Here is a 27,786-nt window from a genome sequence, read left to right as displayed (position 1 = left end):
TAATTTGTACACGTTCAGGTATAAGACTCACATTTCCGTCGACAAAATTGTCGTTGAGGGCAGCATAACGTTTAAGTAGTCAACAACGCGGTGTGGAGGTGCGGCGCGGTGGAATTAAATTCTCACATTTGCACACGCTCTCGGTAATAATAATATGTGATGATTGAATACTTGATGATTTCGCTTTATATGTAACATAAATTGCTGCAAGGTGAATCTACATGTGATGTAAAGTACTCGTATGATTAGACTAGGTATGATCATGGAGCTATAGCTCCATGGTATGATGATGAGGGTCGTCGTACTTAATTTGAGTGGGCGGGGTACGTGAGGAGTACTGGGTGGGGGGGGGGGGTAAATCTCGTCTCCATATTAAATATTCGTGTAGTCTACCTCATATAATGCTTTTGATCATCAGCAATAGTTAGTTATTTCAAATAGTAAATAATATTGACAAACACAAAAATTGGAGGAAAACAAAATTATATTTTCTATTTAAAAATCGGAAGTGTAGGCTTAGCTAGGCCTAGCTGGAGTTACCTCAGCCCTATATTTTATGATGGTCTAATACAACAACCCAATGATGAAATATAGGGCTGAGGTAACTCCAGCTAGGCCTACGTGGTCATGTATCAAAGCATCAAAGTTTACCTTGAGTTTTATAAGATGGAAGAAAATTGAAAGCAACAAGTTCGTAAATGTGTGCATTTAATCCAACAGTCACTCCATTATGGATGCAGACGCTGATGATGATTCCTCGACTTCCAACGACGATGCCTCCCCAACCACAGTTGAAGAAGTCCTCTCCATGATTGATGCCAGCCTCACTGCCGGCGATCTAGGCCACGCCTTCAGCGGTTACCTCTACCTCCTCCAAGGTGAGGACCCAGGATGCAAGGATCGCATCCGGGACGACTTTGCCACGGTTCTCCATCAGTGGGCGGAGCATCAGGAGGCGGCAGGGAGGCGGGAGGATGCCCTGTGGTGCTATGAGGTTGCCAGGAGGCTGTGGCCCGAGAACGCTGAGATTCACAACAGTATGGGGGTGTTCCTTCACAGGTACACACGAGGTGGGGCACATGGACTATGGAGTACTGAAGTGTGATGTCATTTAGAACTAGAAAGTGTAGTGCAAACGAATGGAGTACGCGGGCGTGTTGGTTCATGGGCTGAATCACTCGCTAATGTCTTTCACACACATTTTGTGCGCATGACGTATTCACTTCGGTACTCCATTCCTTCTTTTGTTTTGGACCAGAGGTTTCAGAGAAGTGGTAGTTTTGGAGTGCCGTGGCTTCATGGTCGACCTGGAGCATTGAACTCGTAGTCCGTGGGTAATTCTGTACCAGTAGGTTATGGGTTCGAGTCCAGCCTGGGGTTATGGTGCGTGTGCCCTTGGGCAAGGCACTTTATCACTCATTGCCTTTCCCTACCCAGGAGTAAATGGGCACCTGTGAGGGCAGAGATGGTTATTGTGATTGGTGATTGACAAAAGCTGCTTTGCGCTGAAATGGCAGCATCGAGCTGTAGCCGACATTGTCTTTGAGTTGTTTCATTGGCCTAATGAGCAGGGGTAATAATGATGTAGTGCCCTCAGCACCAATAATGGTGGATACGTGTGTTACATAAAAAAAGACATTATTAAACACATTTGTTGTTTAGTCTTGGAAATTGTGGATTTTATTATTTTGGATAAATGACCCCTGAACGAAATGAAAGAGGAGTCAAGTTTCTTTGACAGAGTTAGAAATAAATATAATTTGTGTATTATTTGCAATGATATACAATGCCACTTTTTTGTCAAATGTAAAATTGATATCATTTACTTAAAAATTATATATCTCACAAATGTTGCAGACTGGGACAAGATGAAGAGGCAGCATCATGTTTTCGCCTCGCTCTAGAAATCGACCCCGGATTCGCCGGCGCCCAGAAAAACCTGTCCAACATAGTCGGTTCCCCGTTCCAGGGATGGCATTTTCCGATGCTCAACGACAAGAAGAGGAACGTTGGTTACCAGACTGCCATAGCTAAGGCTGTTACACAAGGGCACGATCGGGTACTGGACATCGGTTCCGGTACCGGACTGCTCAGGTTGGTTTTAATTATTTTGAGCAATATTTTTTAAAAATGGAACTTAGTGGCAAGCGGTAGCTGTTTTGAGCTCTAGATTGATGTGCTATCGAGTCTTTTATTAGTTGGCACAATTTACAGCTTAATTTCCTGTTGGAGGTTATCCAATATTTCTTGTCTCAGGTTTGCCAGCGCCAAAGGTTGTGATAGTCTGATAATAAATCATTCCTCTTTGCAACCCCCCCTCCCTCAAAAAAAGGAAAGAGACACTGTATCTACTATCTTCCAAGCTAACTTTTTTCAACCAATTGAAACTGAATTTGAAAATGATTTTCACTTTAGTAAACAAAATATTAAGCTGTAACAGAAATTATCACGTCTGTAATCGTATGCTAGATAGTACCCATCATTTGTCAGTTGTTTGTAAAAAAATTTTGAAATACTTATAAATCTCATCAGTCAAGTTTCACTTGCAAGGAATGATGCCCAATCAACTTCCCTCATTCGAAAGTGGGTCATGAATATGCATGAGATTTTGAGGCCTCTTTGTCTTGACAACTACGTTTTTTTCATTTGTATCCAGTGTGTTTGCAGTGAATGCGGGCGCCAAGTCGGTCTTTGCCTGCGAAGAGTCACAGGATATGGTCAGACTGTCACATGATGTTTTGGCAGCCAATCAGATGCAAGATAGAGTCCAGCTACTGCATAAATTATCCACGGATATGAAAGTGCCGGAAGATATACCAAACAGGTATAAACTGAGATTGTTTTTATTTCTGGTTTTCTAAGGATTCCATAAAAGTGCCCATGTAGCATGAAAACCTGAAAAAAAAACCTGTAGAGTGAATTAAACAATGAAAAGGTTAAGTTTTAAAGGAAGAGCAACCCAAGAAATCAGGTCGACACTGAAAAGTCAATCCACCCTGGCGGGATTCGAGCCCAGATCACAAAGGTGGAAGGCGAGGAAAGTAGCAATGCACTTCTGAATATAACTAATTTTGTCATTGAAGTACTTTCTGTTTTACAGATTGGAACAAAACATTTTGGCGGTGAATTTAGGGAGCAAGTGCATCAAGCTTGATGCTTTCTTATTCTTCAGTACAATTCAAATGCTCATGAAAAACAATACTTTTTTTGGCTGGATTTCCAGAGTGACCCTTGTGGTGACGGAAATCTTTGACGCTGGACTTTTTGGAGAAGGAGCTGTCAGTACCCTGCAGCACGCCTGGAAACACCTGTTACTACCTCCAAAGGCATCCGATTCACAGGTGTGCAAATTAAGGGCCTGAGTGTGGTTCACATGAAATTCGCTGTGCTGTGTCCTCAGGCAAGATAATTGACAGCAATTACTTCTCACAACCAATGAAAAGCTATCTTTGTGAGTCCAGTATATCTTGGTATGCCTGGACACATCTGCTACTACCACCAAAGGCACCTGATTCACAGGTGTGCAAATGACCTGAATTTGGTTCATATGAAATTCACAGCTGGGTGTGTCCATGAGCAAGATACTTGACAGCAATTACTTCTCACAGCCAATGAAAAGCTATCTTTGTGTGTCAGGTATATCTTGGTTTGCAGACAGCTGATTCACATGTGTGTAAACAACCAGATTTTTAGTCATGTTAGTCTGACAGTGTCTTGACCTTCACCAAGATACTGACAGCAAAAACTTTTAACAGCCAGTGGAAAGCTGACTTGCTGACTCCGTGACTCGTAGCTATGGTAGCGTGGCAACTATTGTTTTCTAACGATGGGCGGTTCAATTAGCACGATGTTGCTAGACTAGGATACCATACTTTCTTCAGTCTGCTTGCCAAGAGGTAAAATAATTTTGGGACATTTAAAAGTATATCTGTAAGAAGATGCACAGAACACCAAAATCATCTACATTGCAGAAGACAAAAATAATATTTTCTTTGAGAATGTAATGTAAACATTTCTCATTGATGCAGCCTGCAGGATCTTATGGTCGAGTTATCCCAGCTGGAGCCACTGTCTTTGCTCAAGTTGTTCAGTGTCAGCACATACGGAAGCAGTACAGGTAATTGACGTTCCAATGAATGGTTAAATCAGCTCATGCAGTATTTCAATTAGCACATAGTGTTTATATGAAAGTATTTTCCTAATGGCAACCAGATTCACCTTCTAGCGAAGCGCAAGAAAGAAAAATGAAAGTGGAAGTCAATATCTTTTGAAGATGCAAACAATTTACAATGGATTTACCATGTAACAAGATTTTCTCAACGAAAGAAGATGCTTTGTCTCAAGACTTGTCGTGATTTTAAAATTAACCAAAAAAGGGATGTCAAATATCTTTCATACATTTTAGAGGAGTAGAAAGTTGCACAAAATGTGTTCCTAAGGAATTTTCATTTTGTGGACCCTTTAAATGAATGGCAATCAAGTTGAATGGGTTAGCAGATCAATATAAGGCCGGCCAGCTCAATGGGTAGCACACGGATGCTGCTTTCAAGAGGACATAGGTTCTAATCCTGCTGTGGTAACTTTACGTCATTATTACCCCTAAATCAGTTGATTTGGTTTTCAATTCACAGGGTGTTGAATGAAAGGATCTGTAACCTTAATGTACGCGCAGTGAGGTTTGGCACCGAATGCCAGAAGCCAATGGGAGGCAACCGGGAGGAGAAGGGAACCTCACAGAAAACCTCAGAAACCTCAGAGAACCTCAGAAAACCTCACTCAGATTACCAGGAAGAACCGTACACCTCAGAGAGGATCAGTGAGGTTCCCCTGAGTTACAAGGCATTGACTCCAGCCATGAAAGTACTGGAAATAGACTTCAACGACCCTCAGGTAAGCAAATTGATTTTTTCAAGTTTCCAAAGTTTATCTTGTAAATTTCTAATTTGTTTTAATGTAGCCGGGGCGCTGTGGTCCAATGGTTACGGTGTTAGACTTGAGTGCCGTGGTGCATGGGTTCGAATCCTGACCGTGGGAACATGGTGCTTGTGCTCTTGAGCAAGGCACTTTACCATTATTGCTTCGTCCTTCGGATGGGACGTAAAGCCGTAGGTCCCGTGTGTTGTGTAATGCACGTTAAAGAACCCATTAACACTTATCGCTAAGAGAAGGGGTTTGCCCCGGTGTTTCTGGCAGTGGCTGCAATGTGCGCCGCAGCACCTTGTAAACCATTATAAGGTGCTACATAATGGGTCTCATATTTCTCATAAACTTTATTTACCTTTCTTTAATAATTGACATAATTTCCAGCGCCTTGAGTACCTAATTGTTGGTAGATACGTGCGCTATATAAGACTCCGTTATTATTATTAATAATTGACCAGATTGCTAATAATTGATAGACCCTTACATATACACATTGATTAATGATGATCATGATGAATCGCATTAAATTTCTTATGAAATTTACTTGATAAGTACATAACTCTGTTAATATTTACTTTTATCATACAAAATATTGGGAAAAAAATTGAACAGGGATTAATACAAAATTCTACAAATGAATGAGTTTGATGAGTATGTTTCATCTAAAGCAGTAAGCAGCGACATCATTTTATATTCATGAAACAAAAACTTTGGAAAAAACAAGATTTGCAGAATATCTACGTAAAAAAACATGACAGATGTGAAGCATAAACTGCAGGGCAAATAAATAAAACAAGCAAAACATGATCACATGGAGGCTAATATAATGACAGATGTAGTTTCAAATTGAGACTTACTGAGCGATATTGTCGGTTGTGATACACAAACGAAAGGGAAACATTTTACGGGCCTCCTGTCTGAACTCCCCGTTCCTCAAAAAATAAACCACAACGTTAATCCAGCTGTTAGATAGGAGCAGCCCGTAACTGATTAAACCGCCTATGTCAAACGAGCTACGGCTTCGTTCCCTAGTGATCAAAATAATGGCAGCTGGTATTATGGTCACCATAAATGCTACCGTAACGATAAAGACAGTTTTAGTGGACCTATTTATAGTGTTTCTGTGGGGAGGATTTGGTCCCGTGTCTGCATCAGTAACCTGGGCTTGGTTGGCGATGCGTTGACGTTGTTGACGCGCGATCACAAACATGTGAGCATACAGAGTCAGAAAGACGAAAACTGCGAGTAACAAGAATCCCATGGCTGTGTAGTTGTAGGACGGTGTGTGCCTAACAGTCCATCCGCATCTTAAAATAGGGTCAGCGGTCTGGTATCTCCAGTCGACAGCGAAACCGTAAACAATCAGTGTTGTGAACATGAACAGCCAGGCGCAGCAAACCATGATCCGCGCTCGCGAGACTGTCATCAGCGACGGGTACCTCAACGAGAACACTACGGAGATGTAACGATCCACAGTGAGAAGAATCAAAGAGCAGATGCTAGTTGCATGCGTGTTGTGGATGAAAATGGCATGCACAGTGCACAGGAACTCCCCAAACGGCCACGATTTGCGAATCAAGAGAACCAGCGTCGGGATGCCGGGGAAAATCCCAACGATCAAGTCGGAGACGGTGAGGGAACGCAGAAACACCTTGGTGGTGTCCATGATGTTTTTGACGCGCCACAGAACCAGCAGGCACAGCAGGTTCAAGACGATGATCAGAACAACGTTCAGCCCAATCACAATCACGGTGATAATGTCACTGGCTGAGTATCCCGATCCGGTGTTCTCCAAAAAGTCGAGATCTCCCGTTTCATTCATTTTGTCTTCAGAACTCATAATCTGTTCTCAACTCAAAAATGAAGTCTCTTAAACCCGAACAGAAAGTGTTGAGTACTCCTCAGATGAACATTTTAATGCCTCGCCTTCCCATCAATGCTTTGTTTTTAATGACATTTGCCAGTTTCAGTACAATAAGCCCCTTTTTGGCCATTAAATGTAATATAATACTTTCCTTATCGTGTCGACCTCGGTGCCTATAAACAGTTGTTGCTGCCTGCGTCTGTACACCAGTTTTCTTTTTCCTTTCAGTTATTGCCACATTCTTAAGTCAAGCGCGTGTGTCAGCATCTTGTTGGTTAATTGACTGCGTCGGGAGATTGTAACCGAATCTGAAGCGTTTGGCATATTAGCAATCCCTCGCCGTACCCCATCCATCAAAGTAGCTCACTGAGTAATTACTTGCAGTCTATCTGGACCCCGCAACACAAATTTGATATCCTTCAGCAGAAGCCTTTATGTATGGTAGAAACATTACTTTGTTTTTTTTTTACTTTGTGTCTGATATACCGGAAGGAATGATTAATAATACAGAGAAGGATTAATTAAATGTACAACTAAAAAGTACAAGTTAACATTTACTTTTTTTTTAAACGGGATTTATTGCAGTTCAGTAATGATCTGTTGAGTGACAGCTTGATTGGAAAGGGCATGTGTGTTTGACAAGCAATCTAGCTTAGGGAAATATTCGCCAAGTGTTTTTACATGTAATTACTGTCAAACTGTGTTGTGGTTTTCATCAATATAACATACATGGTTATGGAGGTGTCCAAATGTTATGCAAATTGAATATTATAATTTTGTAGTGGTTTAGATTTTTATATTTTGTTTTGCTTTGTTTTGGTGGGTTATTTTTTTTGGGGGGGGGGGTGGGGGAGGGTAAAATTCTTATGTTAGGCCAAAAAAAAAAGTCTCCGGTTTCTGGTATGCGCACGCGTCGCCGTAGCCATGCGCGTCGGCAAAATGAAAAAGTTTTTTTTTCAATAAAAGATGATGACTCAAAACCGCCAAACTCACTGGTTTGACTGGAATCCTGCTGCTGCACAATTTTAATGTGTTTTTAGATTGGGTTATGGTCGAGAATAAACTTTATGTAGCCTCTCTGGACTCCCATATATTTGCACTAAGGTTAGTCGGGCACCATTTGCAGTCATCAACCGACATTTGAAGCAAAAAACTCAGGTAAAAAAAAAAAGCCGCATCACCGCACCACTTTTTGGGCAAGCTCCAAACCAGAAACCGGAGTATTTTTTTTTGGCCTTACAGGCAGACATGCAACTTTTCCCCAGACCGCTGATTTCCTAATTTTTTTACTTCTCATGAATGCCATTACAAATTGAAAAACACTGTACAAAGTCTTGTGTAGTTTGGAATTTCCTCGTTTATTCCCTCTAAATTCCCAGTTGCATGCCTGTACAGGTACTTATATCCTTTATTTCATGACTAGTATTTTGTAAAATTTAATACTTATTAAAAGTAGAGTAGATCATTTGCAGCTATCCAAAAAGTAGCGTACCAAATTATTGTCAAAAAGCTTACTTGGTTTAAAGATAGTAATGGCACTGAACTCCCTGTTACTTATAATTAAATTAATAATTAAAACAAGGTCATTTCCGAAGATGAGTCAAGTCACGCATTTTTGGAAATTTCAGTTAGTAGTTGGTTTGTAATTCACGTGTGCGTGCTATTATTTGACGGGTTCAGTGCGTGACATTGCGCAGCTGCAATCGGCTGAATGAAAACGTGCTCCGGATGCTTATTTCGGGTGAAAATCAAAATATGACTCGACAACCTTTGAATTGAAATCCAGATTCTAGAATATTGTTTTCTCGGAATGTACAGCATTCACAAAGCTATAACTTCATCAGGTTAGTTGTTAAGCATCTGTCGTTAGATTTTGAGCACTTTTGTTGCTTCAAACGAAACAAATGCACAAATGATAAATGACACACTCTACCTTAATGACATCAATTGCATGTATTAGATGGAATTGAAATACTGTGCAACTGATGTACCAGTCAGAAGGATATAATAAAGTTTCATCTTCAGCCAGCATAATTATTGGCTCATGTAAGAAATAATATTAACAAGATAAAAAAAATTGTGCTCCAAATCTTGGGCATAACGTAGACTTGTTTGGCGTCTCCAAAGAGCTGTCACCACCAAAGTGCCAACATCTTCCCCCTTGTAGATCCTGTCAGCAGACCATGCAACCAGCGAGTGGAAGCACATGGACTTCCCTGTCCTCAGCAATGGCCGTGTGGATGCTATCATATCCTGGTTTGATCTACGTCTTGATGAGACGGAGACTCTCAGCAGCTCACCAGAGAGTGCCTCATGCTGGGAGCAGGCGGTCTTCCCTGTGTCTTCCAGCAACTTTCCTTTCCCGCAATCGGATGGTAGGTGGTAGATTAAGAGCCTAACTTATTAGGTTTTAAGAGTGAGTTCTTTTACTGTACCTCTTTGGTTTGAGGTTGTAGGATGTCCTGGGGGTTAATGGTGACCTAGGGGTTTATGTTAAATGTACACAGGATCATTTGATCTTTGTACATTTTTATTTTCGTTTGTAGCCACAAAATTGCTGAAAACCTTAAGTAGGGTGGATAACAACTAACCTGTGGAAAATTTAGCTCAATGGCCGCTACACATTTTGCAAAAACAGACAAACATGCACAATTTTTCTGGCCTAATATTTGGATTCCGTTGTTAATACACATAAAATGTCTGATTTTTAAAAAGAAGTTCAATATTTTTTTTCCTTTTCTTTCAAACGATACCATTTCAGGTTGATCATCAAACAGGGTATTTGGTAACACCCCTATTTTCAATTAGACCAAGGTTTTTCTCATTAAATCAGTTGTTCAGTTTCCGGTATATTCCCACGTGCCTAGAACAGTATTGAATCGATCCAGTTCCTTTTTACAGCTCCATGGTTCATATAATCTTTTTTTTTACACATCCAAGGGGGTTGGGGTAGCTACGATGGAATGTAGAGAGATTAGTCAAGCCGGGAGTAAACACTGCGATTTCACCTCCCTGGGTTAGGTGGTTACTGATAGACCAAGACATTATCAGCTGAACAATTAAGAAATGGAGTTCTCTTGCCGCACTTTCCGGGGGTAAACATGATGGATGATTTAAGATTGTGGGATGTCTAGGTTTAGGTTGAGGTGGGAGGTAGTCTTTCGTGTGACTCCAAATAACTACAGGGTGAGTAAAAAAAAGGAAACCCAACTGTCGGGACAATTGTTTTAGTGAAGTTCTGCATGTAGCACTTTCAAAATCTAGGACACGAAAGCCCAATTAATAAGTTTTCTTTTAGTACAAGAATCATTTAAATCACTCATGTACTTGTCAAGTTACGGAATTTTAAACACAACCACCATTTTAAAGTTCTGTCCACGGATCACACAAAAAAGCGTGCATTTTTTTCCCCAGCAAAACGAAAACAATTTAAACACATCCCTATGTGATTTGTTTTTACTCACCCTGTATGCCTCAAAGGGATTATCTGGTTAGAAGTTGCCCAGTGTCTTGTGGCATTTTATAGTCAATTGTGATGAATTTCACATTATTATGACCAAAAAAAAAACAATTTAGTGTGATACTTTTGTTTTGATTTAGGAAACTTTGAAGACACTCTCTGTGTTGATAAAGGGGCCACTATCACTGTAGCCATGTCTTGCCGTGACGAATGCCTCCACCTCAGATGTGCAAACATTACCCATCATGCCGCATCCAAGATGGAGGATTCCCTGCCTGCCGGGAAACCAGCTTCATCCCATGAAGAGGCAATGGAGAGCATGGTTACCAGTTTTGAGCAGAATCTTGTAACATCTGCCGACTCAGCTGGCAGAAGTCGTAAAGAAAACTGCTCTGCAGATTCACCCACCGATATCCCTGCTTCTTATACATTGCAACCAGACACAATTTCTATCCTGAATGACCAGAAATTCAACAATGCCTGTTATAGTGCAATAAAGAACCTCATTTCTGAGAACGAACTAGCAGAAGAACACATAGACCTTGCCTGTGTAGACTCTTCATTAACAAAACCAGAGCTTGTCTCAACACAGCAATCTGCATCACACCTACATTCCGACAGCTCCAAAAACTCTTCACACAAGTCCAGAACTTCCAAGTTCTCAGTGCTAGACATAGCAAGCTCTGCCTCCCTGACTGGTCTCTTTGCAGCAAAACATTCCTCATCCACGAGAGTCTGTTTCCCAAATAGCCAATCGGAGACCAGGTCTCTTATACAGACAATCGCCACAGCCAACGGGATCGAGGATTGTGTGGAGTTTGGGTCGGAGCCACACCCCCTGAGTCCATCTTCAGAGGCGACATTTGATGTGTTAGTGGCAGTCTTGGTAGCACCCTGCGGTACACTCAAAGAGCGCGTGCTGGAGGATATTGCTGTTGGCAGGTTGGTTGTTCATCCAAGAATTTGTTCAAGACTCTTTTTCTCTTCAAATGAAAGTTGGTTGGATTCTAACCTACAACCACCCACTTGCTAGTACATGTATCTCAAGCTTGCACAAAATACTTGCTTAATGGCATATTGTCCATTGATCTCATACCCTAGGCATGCAATGTGCAGCTTATAGTTCAAGTAGGTGACTTGGTAGGGACACTAACCCTAAACCGCTGCTAATAACACCGTTTGTTTATTGCCCGATGGGCTTTCACCTATTTATCACCCTCCAATGCAAAAGATCATAATACAAAAAGACTGCCTGTGTAATGAAGCGTGGATAAAAACTAACAAACCCTGGTGGGATTCTCACCCACAACCTTCAGCATGCTAGTGCAAAGTTGACTGATCAATCTACCACCTATCTCCTTACCCAGGGTGTGTGCTTTGAAACCCACGGGTCGGATCCTACCGGCGTCGGTGTCTGTATTTGCCATGTGCATAGAGTGCGCCAGCCTACAGAGGGACAGTGAAGTGCTGGGTACCGACTCCACCATGGGAGTCAAGATTGACGAGTTCATTAACAAATACAAGGTAGGAATATAAGTTGGAATGTATACATTTTGTCTTAGTAGTCATATGGTGTCTTTCCATTATAAGACTGCCTTATAAGTGAGCTGATCTGAATAGATAACATAGGTTGTCTCCTCAAGTGTAACCATCGATTCCAAAATTATTGCCATGAAGACAATATACACAGATATTTATGGTGAAATAGCATCCATCTACCTTCCCAAAACTGAAATATATCTGAACTACCTGCCACATCAGCGAACAGACTTGAAAAATAATCATCCTTGTGAACATTCAGATATGATTCAATTGGTAAACAATTTATCAGTCGTTTTTCAAAATGACCACAGCTCTGATATGGTGAGTTTGAGATAGCTCAAGATCTGAAAGTAATTTGCATTATCAACATAAAAGTCTGTTCTATATTTCATGTTTGTTTTTATATTGCGCAATTAATTTACACAACAGCAGGACTAATGTTAGATCCGACCAATTAATTAAACAATTTGGATTGTCACAGGTGTCCACATTTCTAGACATCCACCTGTCAGCGCGGTCCTACAAGCAGCTTAGCCCGCCCTTCCTTCCTTTCCATCTCAACCTCAACGAGAAACCAAAGCCAGACTCGACAGATCTGCCCAGCTTCGTCAACCAGACCACGACCCACGCGTTTGAGGCAATCAACGACGGCACAATCACAGCGATACCGTTCTGGTTTGACATTGGCCTGGACGCGTCCAACCACGTGAATACATTGGACATTGAGACACACTGGAGGCAGGCGGCTTTTCTGCTGCCAGAGGGGCAACTCGTCAGGAAGGGCGACTCTGTGAAAGTAACAGCCACACTTGAGAACAGTTGTTTAGTCTTCCAAGTTGAGGTGGTTAGGTAGTTGTTTTCTTTGTCGCAATTACGTCCAAATTAGCAGATTTTATTAGTGAAATAGGAGAATCTCTTTTGTTTTACATAATTTTTATATTTTTTTATCAAAATGGGTAGGCCATTTGTACTTCTTGGACTATTCTGCAAATTGAATCTTTTTATTTACTTTATACCATCACTGTTGGCTTTGGTTGTAATTGCTGTTAATCGTTCAGTTACTTGATACTGAAATTGCACCGACATATCATGAATTGTACAGTAAGACCAAATTCAATTTTGCATTTATGAACCAACTACCCATTCTGCACTGATGATATGGCATAGTTGACCCTGCTGAAATCTCAGAAAAGATCACACATAATCCACCTTTGGCCTTAGTCAAGGTTATCTTTAATTTCATAGTTCAAGTGGCGTGGCAGGATAATAAACAAGTCTGGTTGTACAAATGGCAATATGTTGCAACATGTCATCTTTTATTGTAATGCTGTAGTCTGTGTAAATATAAAGATCTATGCACAAACTTGCATTTATGTGAATAAGCAATGTTTTGGATTTTACATCTATGATTACAAAGGTAAAATTACATTCATGGTTTACAATCTGGAAAAACATTGTTTGATATCTCTCATATCGGTACTTGATATAATTTATTGTTTACTTTGTTAGTTTCCGTTAAAAATATGAAAATGCTTCCAATGAAATAAGCTTTGTTTTGAAGTCTTATTGCCCTAAAGCAGCATTACTGATCATGGTCTACATATGAAATAAAAATGAGTATTTTATTAACCTATTTTCAAATTTAATACATTTCAAGGTACTTTGAATGAAAATATCAAGGTTTTTGTTGGTGTATTCAATTACATTATACTCAGGTTTAGATTAATAAACTGCCATTTGATATGGTCTGCTCAAAATACTAGTAAAGGAATTTCTCAAAATACCAGTAAAGGAATTTTCTTACAGTTCAGTTGTGTAACAAAATGCTGTATTACTATATGGTATCAGCCAAGTCACTGGACCAATCAAAGTTTAGATATCAACTTACGAACCAATCACAGCTGAGATAGTAATACTTTTGGTATACCTTGGCAAAGTAGTGAAAACCACAGAAATGTACAAAGCTTCTCATGTACATTGCATGCAATATACAGCTTATGTTATGTATTTCAAAAGAGATTTCAAAAAGGAATGTCATACTATACGAGTAATAAATGTTTGAGTGCAATGGTAAGAATAATTTCATGAGGTGACAACTGGAATGATCTGTGAGCCGAAGCCGAGTGGAATGGAACATGCCGTCTGTCACCAAATGAAATTATGCTTTCCACTGCACGAATGTGAAACATTCATTATTTTTTTTTATACGACACCTGAATAAATCCTCGTCATCTGAACTTCAATTTACCATGGATTGGATCTTCTATTTTTGCGGTGCATCCGGGGCTTGGGTTGGGACAAGTAATTCAATGACACATGATTAATGACCACCAATCAGGTGACAGGGATATATTCAGCCGTTGTAGAGTAGTGTTCTAAGCCTCTGAGCTTCCAAACCCGTCACCATCTGGTTTTCCTTTCCGTTTCACCTCCTTGCCCTCCGGGTATTGCTCCTCACTTTGCTCCACGATGCTTGCCACTGTGTGTGCCGTCTCAGAATCCAGGGTTGAGGACTGGTGACTCCGAATTTGCTCCCAGTCCATGTCCTCGAAGGTCATCCCTGCATAGCTGACCTTCTTGACTCGTTTCTTCTTGGCGACGGCAGGGGAATCATGGGAAGGATGTCCTAATTTGCTCGGGTCCAGATCATCGAAGGTCATTCCAGCATAGCTGACCTTTTTCACCCTTCGTCCTTGAGGTTTGGCTCCGCGGGGAGCGTCTAACCTTCCGTCAAAGGGCAGGCCATTGTCAATGTCACTGTCGTCCTCGTCATCTGTCGGAAACTCTTCGTCCAGGAAGTCGTCAGTGTCCTCACTGGCATCGTCACCGAGTCCGTCCTCTTCTGTCGGTTTGGAATGCTCTTGGCGCGATTCTCCTTGAAACCCGGGGTTTTCGATTCCGTGAACCTGATTGGGTTCGCCATCTTGATTTGGACGCGGCTCGCCGCCATCGTGATTCTGATCGCCGCCATCTTGGTTCCTGGGACTGTGGATCTCGGCTGCGTGATCGAAATCTTCGGTGTGGTTAATAATGATGTCTGGCATTGAGATGAACTGGTGCCCGGCTTTCCTCCTCCTGGGTGGTTCAGCTTCTTCCTTTGGTGGGGCACCATTCTGCTGGGATGCAGGAGAGCCTGCTGTGGTCTGCTGCTGGTTGTCATCTCTGCTAGTATGGTCGCCTGTCACAAAACCAGGAGATAGAATGGTCATTGTTGGATGGTCTCTTATACAGGATAGTTTAAAGGGGGAGGGGTCAGGACACGGACAACTAAAAAGTGGGGGGGGGCACTTGAATTTGGAATCCAGATGACCAATTTGCATTCTTGGGTCATGGGGGAGGATACTAAAAAAATGTGTTTTAAAAAATATCTTATTTAAGATCACTTAAAAAGCATATGACACATTTGCAATAACTGCAATCCTTCAAGGCATAAGTTGTATTAAATAGTGCTTTTAGTGCACATCTTTGTAACATAGAAGCTGAACTGGTTTTAAAAAAAAACCCACACATAGCGTTTTCTACAAAATCCTAATCGATTTAACAATCATCAATAAAATTTCATTCATTGTGATAGTCACTGAACAATGGATTTCAAAGTTTAAATCACCACCCTCCCCCCAAAAAACAATAAAATCTGCATATGTTTGCATAGAATTAACATAAATATGCATATAGACTTACCCCTTTGTCTGAACCGACCAATTATATTGGACGCCACATCAGACACGCCCCAGATTTGCTTGAGTGACTGGGCGAAGCTGAGCCTGGGTTGGCCTTCAACCTTGTATCGTCGGTAGTCAAAGGCGTAATTAAATAGAAGGGCAACTAGGACCATCTCGAAGCACAGCAGAAAATTCTGCAAAACAAAATGGATATGTTAAATATAAATAAAAATAAAAATACAGAGTTTTTGATGCAGAAGTAAAAAAATTCTGTGTTGGATTTCCTAAAAGACGCTTTTTTCAAGCAAGACGGGGGTTACTTTATCTAAATTGTTGATTCCGATTCTATTAATTTTGAAAATATAAAGCATTTGTCACAACCATTGTCATCTGTGCATTTTTCCCTTTAAGTCAGATTTTTTTTTTCCAAAAATATATCAGCCCCAAAAAACACAATTGCAGACATGATAGTTTTCTATCTTAATAGGATTTCCAAATCTTTTTTTCGTCTTTCATTTCCAATTATTTCCTCAATTTTTTTTAGCATTTTGTACTGTAGGCATTACCCTTTGGGAGTTTGCAGGACACCTTTTCCTATTATATTTTTTGAGGGTCAAAAACACGTCTGTGATCAAGGGCGGATCCAGGGGGGGCCAAAGGGGGCCATGGCCCCCCCCAAAAACGAAACCATTTTTTTTTTTTTTTATGTGACATCGCAATAAAGCAGGCAATGAGCACACCACCATCTTTTCCTCAAAAAAAATGGTTAAAGTGGTCAGAAATTGCCTCAGATCGCACCACAGAGCATCTAGAATCCAACAATTTTTCGGGGCCCTAGCGGGCCCCGAACCCCACGCCGTAATTTTTTAGACCCACTTTTTGGGGGGACCAAAATTTTTTTTGGCACCCCCCAAAAAAATTGTGTTCTGGATCCGCCCTTGTCTGTGATTGGCGCACATTATTTTCAGGCATGCAGTCAGAATTTTGTAACAGTCCTCTAAAATCCGCCAATCGCTGTAAAGAGAAAACGTAGTCATAACGCCAAATAATATTCATCACTGCATGAACTGCCACCTTGCCTACTATTAAACTGACCTCCAACATGGTGGCAAATTCCTGTTTGTCTCCAACAAAACCCGGGTAGCTAGATTTGATTGCTCCAGAGTTGGCCAGGAGACGCAAGAACATCGTCTGAAAATGGTCGAAGAAGAGCGCCAGGTGGACGCCGACGAACTGCGAGCTGGACTTGGGTAGCATCTGGAGTTCCTCGCGGGTCACTTTACGGAGAAGGGATAGGCAGAACATGGCGCACTGGTGGGAAAGAGGGAAAGAGGGCCGTGAGCAAGGCGAAAGGAATTGGGATGGGAATCGTTCGAGCAGTCAGTGGCAAGAGGAGAAGTACGGGACGTATATAGGTTGATCTAAATAAAATAATATGGGGTGTGGAGGACATTGTGGCGTGATGCGCACGAAGGCACATTTTATATTTTTGTTCAATTCAAGATTTTAAACGGGGAACGGGGCGGGGGGGGGGGGGGGGGGGGAGCGGACAGGCAGTTGTTGGGAGGGGGCGTGGCCCCGTCCCCCTTTAGTTACGCCACTGAGTAATAACACACATTCTTGTTTTACTATACTCCTGAGGACAATGCTTTGTGTTTTCCTTTGTCCCTGTAATATAACGCACTCACATAAGCACACAAACACACTACAGAGGACCGTTTTGAAAAAAAGACCCAACTCTCGAGGACTGAAAGAATCTGTTGTTCTCCCTTTGTGTGTCTGTCCCTTGGGTTATGTAGAACAAGTACACCCCCCCCCCAAAAATAAAGGTACACACAAACGTTTGTTTATGGTGTAAATCGAAGATTTTCTAATTTGTTCCTCTTCCCTTTTCCTTTGTATGTACTTTTTCGCAACAGCTCTCATTGGTTTTGTACACGTTTTCTGATCAAGGTCGTCCTCGATTTGGTCCCTGTCCTCGATTCACCGATGATGTTGCACGTGTGTGTCCTCGATTTACACCAATAACAAACGCTAGCATACATACAAGTGTGTATTTGCCTGCAGTATAGGGGACCTCCTATTGTCCCTCTTTTGTTTGTACCTTAACTTTTTGGGACGACCTCCCACATGTTTTGTACATGAATCCAACTTGGGGACCTCTCGGGAATTGGGAACCCTATTGAATGCAGAAACAAACTCACCACCCCTACCCCCTTCCCCACGGTGATCTACCACTGAACTTCTGAAGTATTGAACTACATAATTATCAATATTCTCGTACTCACAATCTGGGCGATAGTTAAGAAGATCGTCACCCATAGGTATGCACCATCAGGTGAGAACCACCCTTGCAGAAACGTCTTGGTTTGGAATGCAGTTCTACATATCCAAGACAAAAAAAACACACCAAAAATCTCTTTTAAAAGAGATGAAAATATGACTCATTCTAATATATTTTAGTGCCTCGGTTTCCAAAACAATACTCGCAGCAAGCTTAGTAGAGCTGGTCCAGGGCGCACAGATTATATTAAATTGATTTAGAATGGCTATTCACTGGATAGTCTTTTAATGCATCTGGGTGTAAAGAACCGGCCTGATAGCCCATTGGTAGGTATTACGGGTTATCCTACATGATGGCACTGCCCGGCTTGCAAGTGACAGATAAGCCCTTTTCACACTAGAGCTTCTCAACCCGGGTTGAACTCAACCCTGGGCGAACCCAGTGTCGCTCTGGGTTGATTTTTTTTTTGATTTTTCAAGCCCGCGTTTAACCCCGCATCGTTTCACACTTGTTTCATGCAAATCAAGCTTATCATGCTCAGTTACTACTGTTTTGAACCCTGGCAAGAATTTCAACCCGGGTTGAAAATCTCAAACCTAGTCTGGAGCAGGATTGAGTTCAACCCGGGGCGAAATCAATCGCGGGGTTGACGCAGGGTTGACGCAGGGTTGAAATTCTTTAAGTGTGAAACGATGCGTGGTTTCAACCCTGCGTCAACCTGCGTCAACCCCGAGATTTGTCTAGTGTGAAAAGGGCTCGAGTCAGCCAGTCAGTCGGTCAGTCAATCAACCAGTGAGATAGATATACCAAAAGGCACTATGTGTTGATCCTTTAAGACCAGCAAAAATAGCAAAATTTTAAGCATAATTGTTGCGTTGCCTTTATGTAAATCTGGAAAAACCACAAATCTGTATACCGATCGCATTTTGTTATTGTAACAGCTTTTCCAGTATGATATTTTCTTTTTGAATTCGTTGAGTCAGAAATGGTCGAACTTACAGAGAGATTATGGTGAAAACTATCCGGATGATCTTGTAGCTGAACATGCCGTACTTGCATTTTTGAATAAGCCTGCAAAGAAATTATTAATGTAATGAAATGATCAAATTCATCGTCATAAATTGTGCAGGCATTACGAATAAATTTGTTTAAAGTTTAACCCTAACTCCCTAGAGGATGTGCAAAATCGTATTGAAATTGGAGGATTCAGGACAGTTAGGGATGATGAAATTTCTACTTTGTATCAACGAACATATGGTGTGTTTGGAATCGGGTAGAGCAACTTAAGAAACAACGAAAAGTTCAACTTGAAGACGAAAATCGGTTTCCAAAACAGTTCGCGATGCAGCCACTGATCTTCGTAATGTTCAGAATTATGTGGGAAGATTGGTGAATGGGGGTCCATCAAAATAAATAGACGTAGCTTAAATTTGTATCCCTCGTGGTTTGAAAAAAAAATACTTAAGTTTATTTAAGCCTCCACAAGAAATTTCAAAGTTTAAAATTTGTTGAAAATTCCTAAACTTGACCGTGCAGTTTTCCCTGGTAATCCTTTTTGTTTCATTAAGTGGGAGGCAATATAGGGTGAGTAAAAACCGAAACCCAAATGGCAGGACCAATTTTTGAATGAGGTTTTGCATGTAGCACTTTCAAAATTCAGGATATGAAAGGCCCAACTTTTGTTTTAGTACAAGGATAATTCAAATCACTCATGCACTTTTTAAGTTACAGAATTTCGAACACAAACACCGTTTTAAAATCCGTCCATGGATCACAAAAAGTAAGTGTTCTTTCAGCAAAACGAAAACAATTCTCACAGGGATGCATGTGAATTGTTTTCGTTTTGCTGAAAGAAAAAAACACGTTTTTTTATCCGTGGACAGAATTTTAAAAATTCCGTAACTTAAAAAGCACATGAGTGATTTGAATGATTCTTGTACTAAAATAAAGCCCATTGATTCGGCTTTCATATCCTAGATTTTGAAAGTGCTATAGGCAAAACTTCGTTCAAAAATTGGACCTGCTATTTGTGTTTCGTTTATTTTTTTTGACTCGCCCTGTATAGTTCAATGTACAGCGTTAGTATAGCCGATAGAGCCATAAACTTTGGGCTTTTATTTGTATCTAAAGTAGTTTTATCTGATCTTCTTGTGGCATAATTTAACACGCTGTTCATTCTTGTTCCTCGCTCGGATGACCTTCGACCTGAAATCTGTAATGTATCATCATCCCGCTCATTGGTGCTACAGCAATTTTGTTGAATGTAGACGCTGATAAATATCGAAAGTAAATAACTTACCATTCGCACAATAATGTTCAAGGTAATTCCAAATATGTTGTTGCGAGTTCACCCCCCCCCTTCCTTAAAAAAAACATAACGTGTTGGTGACTCTCTATGTATATATTTATTTAGGCCGAAAGAATCATTATTTCAAGTTAAAGGCCTCTGCTTCGGATTTGTTTTCTTGCATTTTCGGCTTAAGAAACAAATGCACCCATTTCGGGACTTCCAGCCGTTTTCTGTATTAAAAATACATTGCTCAAAGACATAGGCCTATTACGACATTTTCGCACTGGCATGATTCGGCCCAACATTGGGAAGATTCTCCACATGCGAGTCCGGCATCCGACTATCCGGTTCATAAGTGACCGTGTCATACTCGCGCGCGCACGCCCATTGGCCAAAGTGTGACGTCAGTTCATTTTAAACCACACCCACCATTCATTAAGTAGCGTTGGAACCACTGGAACCGGAAGCTAAGCAACTTGAGTGTTTATCCAATGGGCGCTAGTAATCAGTGGTGCGCGCGCGTGTATGACGTGTTAACCAACCAACTGGATGCTACTACTTTTGGAGTGGGCGTGGTTTAAGTTGCAATGACGTCACGAACCGGATCATCTCGCCTCACCTCTTGTTTGGCGTCGCCTTCTTCCAGCAGAAAGGGCGCGGGACCCTGATCTGCGGCTTCATGGCCAGGCGATTGTCAAAGTTGGGCACCTCTTCGAAGAAGGCCACGAGGTAAACGACGTAATTATAGACGAGGACGGCCTGGTACAGCTGACGGATCGACTCTAAGTAGATACCACTGTCCGGGAAACGGAGCGCGAACCACTGTGGATTGAAAAAACGACAAAATATTATACGAATCGAGAGAGACTTTACTAGGTACGAAACTCAGATTCAGATAAAAAAAACTCCCTCCAGTTTGAAAGTTTCAAATATGAACGAACACAACTAATAAATCTTGTATACACAAACGGCACACAAAATCTTTGAGAGTAGGGCCCAAAGTTTTTTTCTGTTCAATTTGATGGCTTCCATTTTGCAGAAGAAACCCACATGCACTTGGACCTCGACTCTAAACATTCTCATGCATAATAATGACAAACGAAAGCTTCTACTTACACTAGTCAGCTCGAAGATTGGGATCATTAAGAGAATTCTGAAATACAAACAGGTACGTTAATATTTATTATCAAAACTCGTATCGGTATTCACACATTATTACGCTGCCTTGATCATTGAAATGCGCTCGGACGTGAAAGACAGGCTCAGTACCGAAAAGCTCCCGAACATTGCCAAGCAAGAGTGGCAAATCCGTTCGGGAAGACTTCCAGAATCAGAATTCCTGCAAACTCACCCCAAGAATCATTGACTCTGAGTCTTGGTATGAACAGTGGAATGTGTGCGTGCATGTCATTTCTTGACGTTTAATAGTCGGCAAGACATTTAAGAGTGTTCCTGGTACAGTAGGAATATACCGTATACTCATTACTTTACCTGATGATGTATTTCTGCATAGCTGGGCGTGTGAAGCACTGAATGTGGTTGATGATACCCCAGGCGGATATCGCTAAAGAGGCGACCATGGCAAAGAACGCTGGTCCAGCCAGGATAATCACTAAACTCTCATCACCTTGCGCCCCATGTATTATGTCTAGGATGATGAGTGGGGTGGCAGTGACCACCACAAGTCCGTACAACACGAAGAAGACGGGGCGAATCCAGAGCCTCGAGGACCGGGGGCCGGCGTCGCTCTGCTCGGAGGGCGTGGAGGCATGCTGGCCCTGCTCGGCCTCGCTTGAATCGCGGTTGTCCTCCATCCCGTAAAGTTGAACCGGTTGACTGCCAATGACTCAGATAGCAGAGGTGCTTTCCATGATCACATTTTCACAAGGATGGTCGAGTAAATCTCAAAACTGCGAATAGTACGAGCGTGCGAAATTAAACCGATCCAATGCAAAGTTGCTAATGATTCTCGTACGACAAGAAAATCTGTGCATCGCAACAAAATTATTCCTGTATATATCGTGACACGACTTGTAAGTTGTATCATTGACACGACTTGTCATATGTGTTCTTTTTTACTGTGTCAGAGTTACTGGGTATAATGGCACACTTATGTTTACTTATTCAAAGTTCAAGAGCTTTGATAAGATAGTGTGTGACTGTGAGCCTACCTGTATACAATCGTGTATAGTATATATGCTAGGAACTTGTTCAGGCAGTCTTACAGGCAGGTTTACGTACATGTTGCTGTTCCAGCTTCGTGAAATTGACCCCTGGTGCATGGTATGATCTCCTCAAACACTCCGCTGACTGATTGACCATCTGGCTAAGTTGGAATTCATCTGGATTTCTGATTAGGGTGGCCAATGTAGCCGTGGGCGGGTGGGTCTGAGGAAGGGGGGGGGGGAGATGTACACAGCTGGCGGGTACTGGGTATCGATGTGATCTGCCAACCTCCCGAATCCGCCACAAATGTTTGCCTTTATTTTTTGCTCATTTAAAACGAAGAAACTTGACATGTGTATTGAATTCGAATAATTGATGCAAACAAACGATCACGCATATTCTTTCTTTTTAAAACCTTTTCTATAACGTTATTTTACACAATAAAGTTTAAATAAATTTGCTCCTATATATATACAGAATCGTTTACTTCGTTCTCATTGGCTACCAATGTTAGAAACTGCACCAATCACAGTCCTCGCAATAAAGGGGCCACAGGGCTTACATCAATTAGACGTATAAACTTGACGAATCAGATTGACATATTCTCTATTGTCGACTTTATTGGTTACACTTCGTCACTGATCTGTATTCTTCGAGGAAACAATTAAGGCATACGAAAAATATTATATAGGTTTACAGATAAAACCTAATTCAGTTTTACAGTCAGGTAAGAATTGCAGACTTTTCCATTTGTGTTTACACGCTACTTAATTTAATAGTTAAATCATCTCAGATTTCGAGTGATGTTATGAAATTTATTCATTATCATCATGACTGTCATCCATCCAAAAATGTGCGTCATAACCTACCACATTTATAACTAGATATAATCTGCATGTACCAGCAATATGCGACCACAAATTGTCAACAAAAAGGGAAGCCTGGCGCGGCCCGCATCAGGCGTCTCTAGCTCTCAAAGGGGCCCTCTCAAAGGCCCAGTATATAGTGTGGCATAATGGCATGCACCTTACGAGGTCCTACGCCTCCGAGCTGCCAATTCCGTCACCTTGTGTATTTAAGTCTTTGTCTGTTGACTTGATACTCGGCGTCTGGGAGTCCATGGTTGGAGACCGATGGTTCTTGATGTGGTCCCAGTCCATATCGTCAAAGGACATCCCTGCGTCGAAGCTGAGCTTCTTCACGCTTCTCTGCTGGGGAGTGACAGTCTGGTGGTCCAACCTCGCATCGACGGGAAGATGATTGTCATCGCTGTCGTCGTCGTCGTCGATCGCAAACTCTTCACCAATCAAGTCGGTGTCACCACTTATGTCATCCCTAGTGTCCTCTTCCTGAGGCTTCGCACCTAATCGCCTTTGATCCTCGTGGTTTTCAAATCCGTAATTTTGAAGCCCGCCATCTTGGCTTCCGCCATCTTGACTTTGGCCGCCATCTTGGCCACCGTTGTCAGGGTGAATATCGTCGTTGGTGGCGTTGTCTGAATCGCTGTGGTGATTCAAGACGATGTCAGGTAGAGAGATGAGCTGTTTGCCTGCCTGTCTGCCCAGGGGACTCGAGACCACATCCCGAGGTGGGAAGGATTCTTGGATAGAGGTCGGTGAGTCAGGAGTGGGTGAGAGCTGGTCTGCCCAGGCCGTAGCCTCGCTGTGCTGCCTGTTGAAAGTATGACCTGTCCGCAAAACAAAAACGCAAATAGTCTTTTTTGTTCCTTGTACCAAACAAAATTAACATGTAACAATTTGTTTGTATTCTATTAAAATATGCAGCAGGTATAGGCGTTTTTTTCTGGGGTGTTTGTCTCGAAGAGGTATAACACCGTGCGGTGTCTGATATGAACATTGTTACAAAAAGGAATAAGGCTTACTCGAAAAAGAAATTATAGTGTTTTGCAACTTTCGGCAAGAATATTTCGGTATTTCAATCTGCAAAAAGTCGCATCTGGAATCTCACCTCCAAACCTGAGATGCTCCATAATGTTGCTCTTGACATCGGACACGTTCAACATGTGCTTGAATGACTTGGACAGTATCATCCTCTGCTCACTGTCTGTGTTGTAACGCTCGTAGTCGAACGCATAGGAAAAGATGACGGCGCCCAGAATCATTTCAATACAGATTAAAAGATCCTAAAAAAAAAAGAAACAAGTTGTAATGCTGGATGATTTAATTGCACCCTCTCTTTTTCAAGAGTAAACTGCAAAGCAATGCAGTACATGGATTGCTCAGCTTGTGTCCTTAAGCAGGCTAGTTTGCAGTTGTTTATTCTCGACGGGAGAATTGTTACACAATAATATTGTTCTGTTTATATACCAAAAATGTCTACAACAATTGCCTCAGTGGCATCACTTATGTCGTGTTCATGAAAATTAAAACTATGGAGTTAAAGGATGTAGACATAAAATGAAAATAAGAAGACGTTACTATATATAGTCCACCCTCGGAGCGAAAGTACTTAAGATGGAAAGAGAGTATACATAACCAAAAACTATATGCTGGTCATGAAAAGCATTCTGTACCCTACCTGAAGCATTGTTGCGAAGGCAAAGGGGGTCTCATATCCCCACTCTGGTTTGGGCGTCAAGGCTCCAAACTGGGCCAGCATAGTCAGGATGACAGACTGGAAGTTCGTGCAGAAGACCACCACCTGGATACCAACGAACTGGGATCTGGAGCGGGGCAGCATCTGGAGTTCCTCCAGGGTGGCCTTTCGGAGGAGAACCAGGCAGAAGATTGCCCACTGGGAGGAGACGAAAGGATGAAATAGAATGTTTGAGTTATAGCAACATGCAGAGGCCTACAATAACCTCTGATTGTACGTGTTTGAACCCCCTCTAGCGCCCTCAGTCGTTTAAGTTATGGTTTATTGCAAAGTGCAGCTGAGTGGAAAGAAGTAATTGGTGTAAATTGTATTGCTCAGGGACACAAGAATAATGTGAAATTATTATACACAACAAAAATAAGGTATTCAAAAGTAACCAAGATGCCCCTCTCAAAACCTTAAGACACACTCCTGCAACTTAGAGAAACCTGCCAAATTGAGGATCTTTGAATTCGGCCTGAAAAAGGAGGGCGTGGCATCCTGTGGGCCTATCAAAATGTCTATCACAACGACAGATGGACATGTACTTACAACTTGGGAGATGGAAACGCATATAGTCACCCACAGGAAGGCGAACTTGGGCGAGTAATTACCCTCCTTGAAATTACCAGTAAGATCGGTGATTCTACGGAGATTTGAACAGAAAAAAAAGTGAAGAATGAATACACCGCGACGGTTCGAACGAACGCAACTTCAAAACATTCTGTGTGCTCACAAGCCTAGCTTATGATCAAAGTGGGGAACATTTTGGTCCAAAATGGAGATGTCCTCAATAGCTTTTGAATTAAAAAAACGCCTTTAGGAAGCAGCTTCTGAAGCTGCATTCATCAATAGGCCTTCGTGAAAAAAAAGTTCCAAAAGCCTAAAGATTTTTGTCTTATTTTGTACTCTCATTCAGATAGAGTAGTGTTAACCCGATTAACGTGGACACTGTTATGCTGTGTAACATTTATGTTAAGTTTATGGCTTTTTTTCCTAAGGGGGAAACCTCGATCATTTTAAAACGTTAGCTAGATTTACTTACATTGAGATGACGGAAAAGATAATTCGGATCACCGTGTAGTTGAGGACTCCGTTCTTGCATCGGTTGATAATCCTGGGGAAATCAGAGCATGGTTTACAAAAAGCCGACTTTAAATTTGCTGAATAACCAAATCCAACGAATTAAACAGGACTTTACAACTTGTGATACATTATTTGAGCTCAGCACGAGCAAAAGCCTCAATTGGGAACTTAAAGGAATAAATTGCTTTAAAGGTTTTAAAAAGAACAGAGTATTTTTAAAGCGAAATAACAACAAAAACCGTGAGTCAGATGACAAAATTGTGCGCCAGCATTGACGCGCATTTTACAGATACTCTTTGACCTTTCATGATTGTGTTACTGTATATTGTATATTCACGCGTGCCTATCACACAGAGGAAAAAGAAAGGTCCTCAGATGTGACGTCAGATGTAAGGGATCTATCTGTTTGGTAAGCGTGACGTCATTTCTTAAACCACGCCCACTGCACACGGAGTAGCAGAACCATTGAAATATTGCCGGCCAATGGGCGCTGTGCGTGCGCGTGTATACAGTCCCTTACGAACCGGATACACTACATGTACTCCAGTTTCTTTCACTTGGAGGAGCAAGGTATAACTCCGAATCAGGGCGTGGCGTGTCTGTGCCACGCCCCCTGGACACGCCTCTTTGCACAATTACCTCTGGTTAGGGACCGCCTTGACACAGCAGCAGGGAGGCGGGGACTTGATCCGAGATTTGGCGACCAGCCTCTCCTTAAAATCAGGTACCTCTTCGAAAAAAGTCAGGAGGTAGAAGAGATAATTGTAGATGACGTACGCTTGATAGAGCTGACGTAATGTGTCTAAATATATCTCCGCCGCGGGGAAACGTAGAGCGAAAAACTGCAATGGACAACAAACAAACAAGTTTTGTTCTGGTTTTTATTGGGAAATAAAACTGAACCAAACATATTATTGTTATTTTTACGGAAGGGAGTTGTACCCCTGATGTTCAAATAATAATTATGATTATCCCCGATTTTCATACTTAAAAATCCAATGCTTACACTGTTCAACTCGTAGATTGGCACCAACCACAAAATTCTGCAATTATAAAAAAAGAAGAAAGTAAGGTTGTTATCCAAATGCAGTAAAGGGACATTGCCAATTTTGTTTTTCGTTTACCAAATTCGGAAAAAAAGGCCAACTCATCATACCTTATGATGAACTTCTGAAGGTCCGGTCTAGTGTAGCACACAGTGTGGTTGATGATGCCCCACACCGATATGGGTATACAGATGATCATAGCAAAAAAGCCAACCCCGGCCAATGTAATCTGAAAACTGCGCTCATCCGCGTGCACGATGTCCAATATTATGAAGGGGATTGCCACCGCGACGAGCAGTCCGTAGGCTACGTAGAATGCCGGTCGGATCCAGCGCCGCCAGTTGCTCAGGCAGGAGTGGGGGTTCGAGTCGCCCTGCACCAGGGGCGTCGGGGCCGATTGGCCCTGCTCCGCGGCGCTGCTCGGTTCAAGATTTATCTCCATCATCCTTCTAAATCAGAGAGTTGGATGACAGGTTCCTACTGTGAAGAATATATTTCGTCCGGGCTAAAACCAAGTTAAAAGAATGCGAACCAAAGATATTTATCATCGAGGAATTCGCTTCTCGGAACTTTCAAGGGTATTTACTTTGTAAACTTGTTTGTCGAAATTGTGGATTTTGACCCACAAACCGGAGGCATGTAAATGCTCACAAGGTCAGAAAATATGCTTTAAATTCATCAATGCACTGTTTTTTTTTATATTATGACATAGGCTTATTAGGGTTACTGGGTGACTGGTGTTTGCAATTTGTTTTATTTACCCTGTCCGAAGTCCACTCACTGCTTCTGTGGGTGCCGATAAGCCTCCATCGAATGGTCTGCACAAGCACGAACCAACTATCATCAGATAAGTCAATAGCATTGTTGA

The 27,786-nt window shown here is 41.8% G+C and overlaps 3 protein-coding genes across 5 annotated transcripts; 1 reads left to right on the top strand and 2 right to left on the bottom strand.

Annotated features, from left to right (window-relative positions):
• Nucleotides 1–47: 47 nt before the first annotated feature.
• Nucleotides 48–13,084, top strand: LOC119727727 (protein arginine N-methyltransferase 9-like). Of its 3 annotated transcripts, none has more exons than XM_038199757.1 (11): nt 48–143; nt 721–1,059; nt 1,858–2,094; nt 2,657–2,824; nt 3,224–3,341; nt 4,029–4,117; nt 4,632–4,890; nt 8,955–9,162; nt 10,388–11,189; nt 11,615–11,771; nt 12,271–13,084. In XM_038199757.1, the coding sequence occupies exons 2-11, from the start codon at nt 731–733 to the stop codon at nt 12,640–12,642; spliced, it is 2,739 nt and encodes a 912-aa protein (XP_038055685.1). In that variant the 5' UTR covers nt 48–143; nt 721–730; the 3' UTR covers nt 12,643–13,084. The 3 variants fall into 3 exon arrangements, with proteins under 3 accessions (XP_038055685.1, XP_038055688.1, XP_038055686.1); XM_038199760.1 differs by having other exon boundaries at nt 56–143; nt 741–1,059; XM_038199758.1 differs by having other exon boundaries at nt 58–254.
• Nucleotides 12,847–22,252, bottom strand: LOC119727728 (transmembrane protein 184C-like). The gene is made up of 8 exons (XM_038199761.1): nt 21,517–22,252; nt 21,142–21,178; nt 20,645–20,847; nt 18,735–18,806; nt 17,740–17,833; nt 16,547–16,762; nt 15,471–15,645; nt 12,847–14,967 (listed from the first exon to the last, which is right to left on the bottom strand). Exons 1-8 carry the CDS (start codon nt 21,837–21,839, stop codon nt 14,165–14,167), a joined length of 1,923 nt encoding a protein of 640 aa, XP_038055689.1. The 5' UTR covers nt 21,840–22,252; the 3' UTR covers nt 12,847–14,164.
• Nucleotides 22,253–22,597: 345 nt separating this feature from the next.
• Nucleotides 22,598–27,634, bottom strand: LOC119729392 (transmembrane protein 184C-like). Its single transcript, XM_038202014.1, has 8 exons — nt 27,029–27,634; nt 26,879–26,915; nt 26,512–26,714; nt 25,832–25,903; nt 25,339–25,432; nt 24,730–24,945; nt 24,160–24,334; nt 22,598–23,878 (listed from the first exon to the last, which is right to left on the bottom strand). The coding sequence occupies exons 1-8, from the start codon at nt 27,361–27,363 to the stop codon at nt 23,229–23,231; spliced, it is 1,782 nt and encodes a 593-aa protein (XP_038057942.1). The 5' UTR covers nt 27,364–27,634; the 3' UTR covers nt 22,598–23,228.
• Between the last annotated feature and the right edge of the window lie 152 nt (nt 27,635–27,786).

The sequence above is a fragment of the Patiria miniata genome, unplaced genomic scaffold (genome assembly GCF_015706575.1).
Source record: "Patiria miniata isolate m_02_andy unplaced genomic scaffold, ASM1570657v1 HiC_scaffold_20, whole genome shotgun sequence".
In the NCBI taxonomy this organism is placed as follows: Eukaryota; Metazoa; Echinodermata; class Asteroidea; order Valvatida; family Asterinidae; genus Patiria; species Patiria miniata.
Note: the sequence above shows the minus strand (reverse complement) of the source record. Positions and strands in the feature narration are given on the sequence as shown.

Excerpts from the sequence above, each read along its gene's own strand:
- LOC119729392 (XM_038202014.1), bottom strand. The coding sequence starts at position 27,363 with ATGATGGAGATAAATCTTGAACCGAGCAGCGCCGCGGAGCAGGGCCAA. Across the intron at positions 24,946-25,338 it reads GCGTTTCCATCTCCCAAGTT|TGGGCAATCTTCTGCCTGGT; the intron begins GTAAGTACATGT and ends GTCTCCTCCCAG. Across the intron at positions 24,335-24,729 it reads CCTTCGCAACAATGCTTCAG|GATCTTTTAATCTGTATTGA; the intron begins GTAGGGTACAGA and ends TTTTTTTTTTAG.
- LOC119727728 (XM_038199761.1), bottom strand. The coding sequence starts at position 21,839 with ATGGAGGACAACCGCGATTCAAGCGAGGCCGAGCAGGGCCAGCATGCC. Across the intron at positions 17,834-18,734 it reads GTTTTCACCATAATCTCTCT|AACTGCATTCCAAACCAAGA; the intron begins GTAAGTTCGACC and ends TTGGATATGTAG. Across the intron at positions 14,968-15,470 it reads TGGTCGGTTCAGACAAAGGG|GCGACCATACTAGCAGAGAT; the intron begins GTAAGTCTATAT and ends GTTTTGTGACAG.
- LOC119727727 (XM_038199757.1), top strand. The coding sequence starts at position 731 with ATGGATGCAGACGCTGATGATGATTCCTCGACTTCCAACGACGATGCC. Across the intron at positions 4,891-8,954 it reads TAGACTTCAACGACCCTCAG|ATCCTGTCAGCAGACCATGC; the intron begins GTAAGCAAATTG and ends TCCCCCTTGTAG. Across the intron at positions 11,190-11,614 it reads GAGGATATTGCTGTTGGCAG|GGTGTGTGCTTTGAAACCCA; the intron begins GTTGGTTGTTCA and ends CTCCTTACCCAG.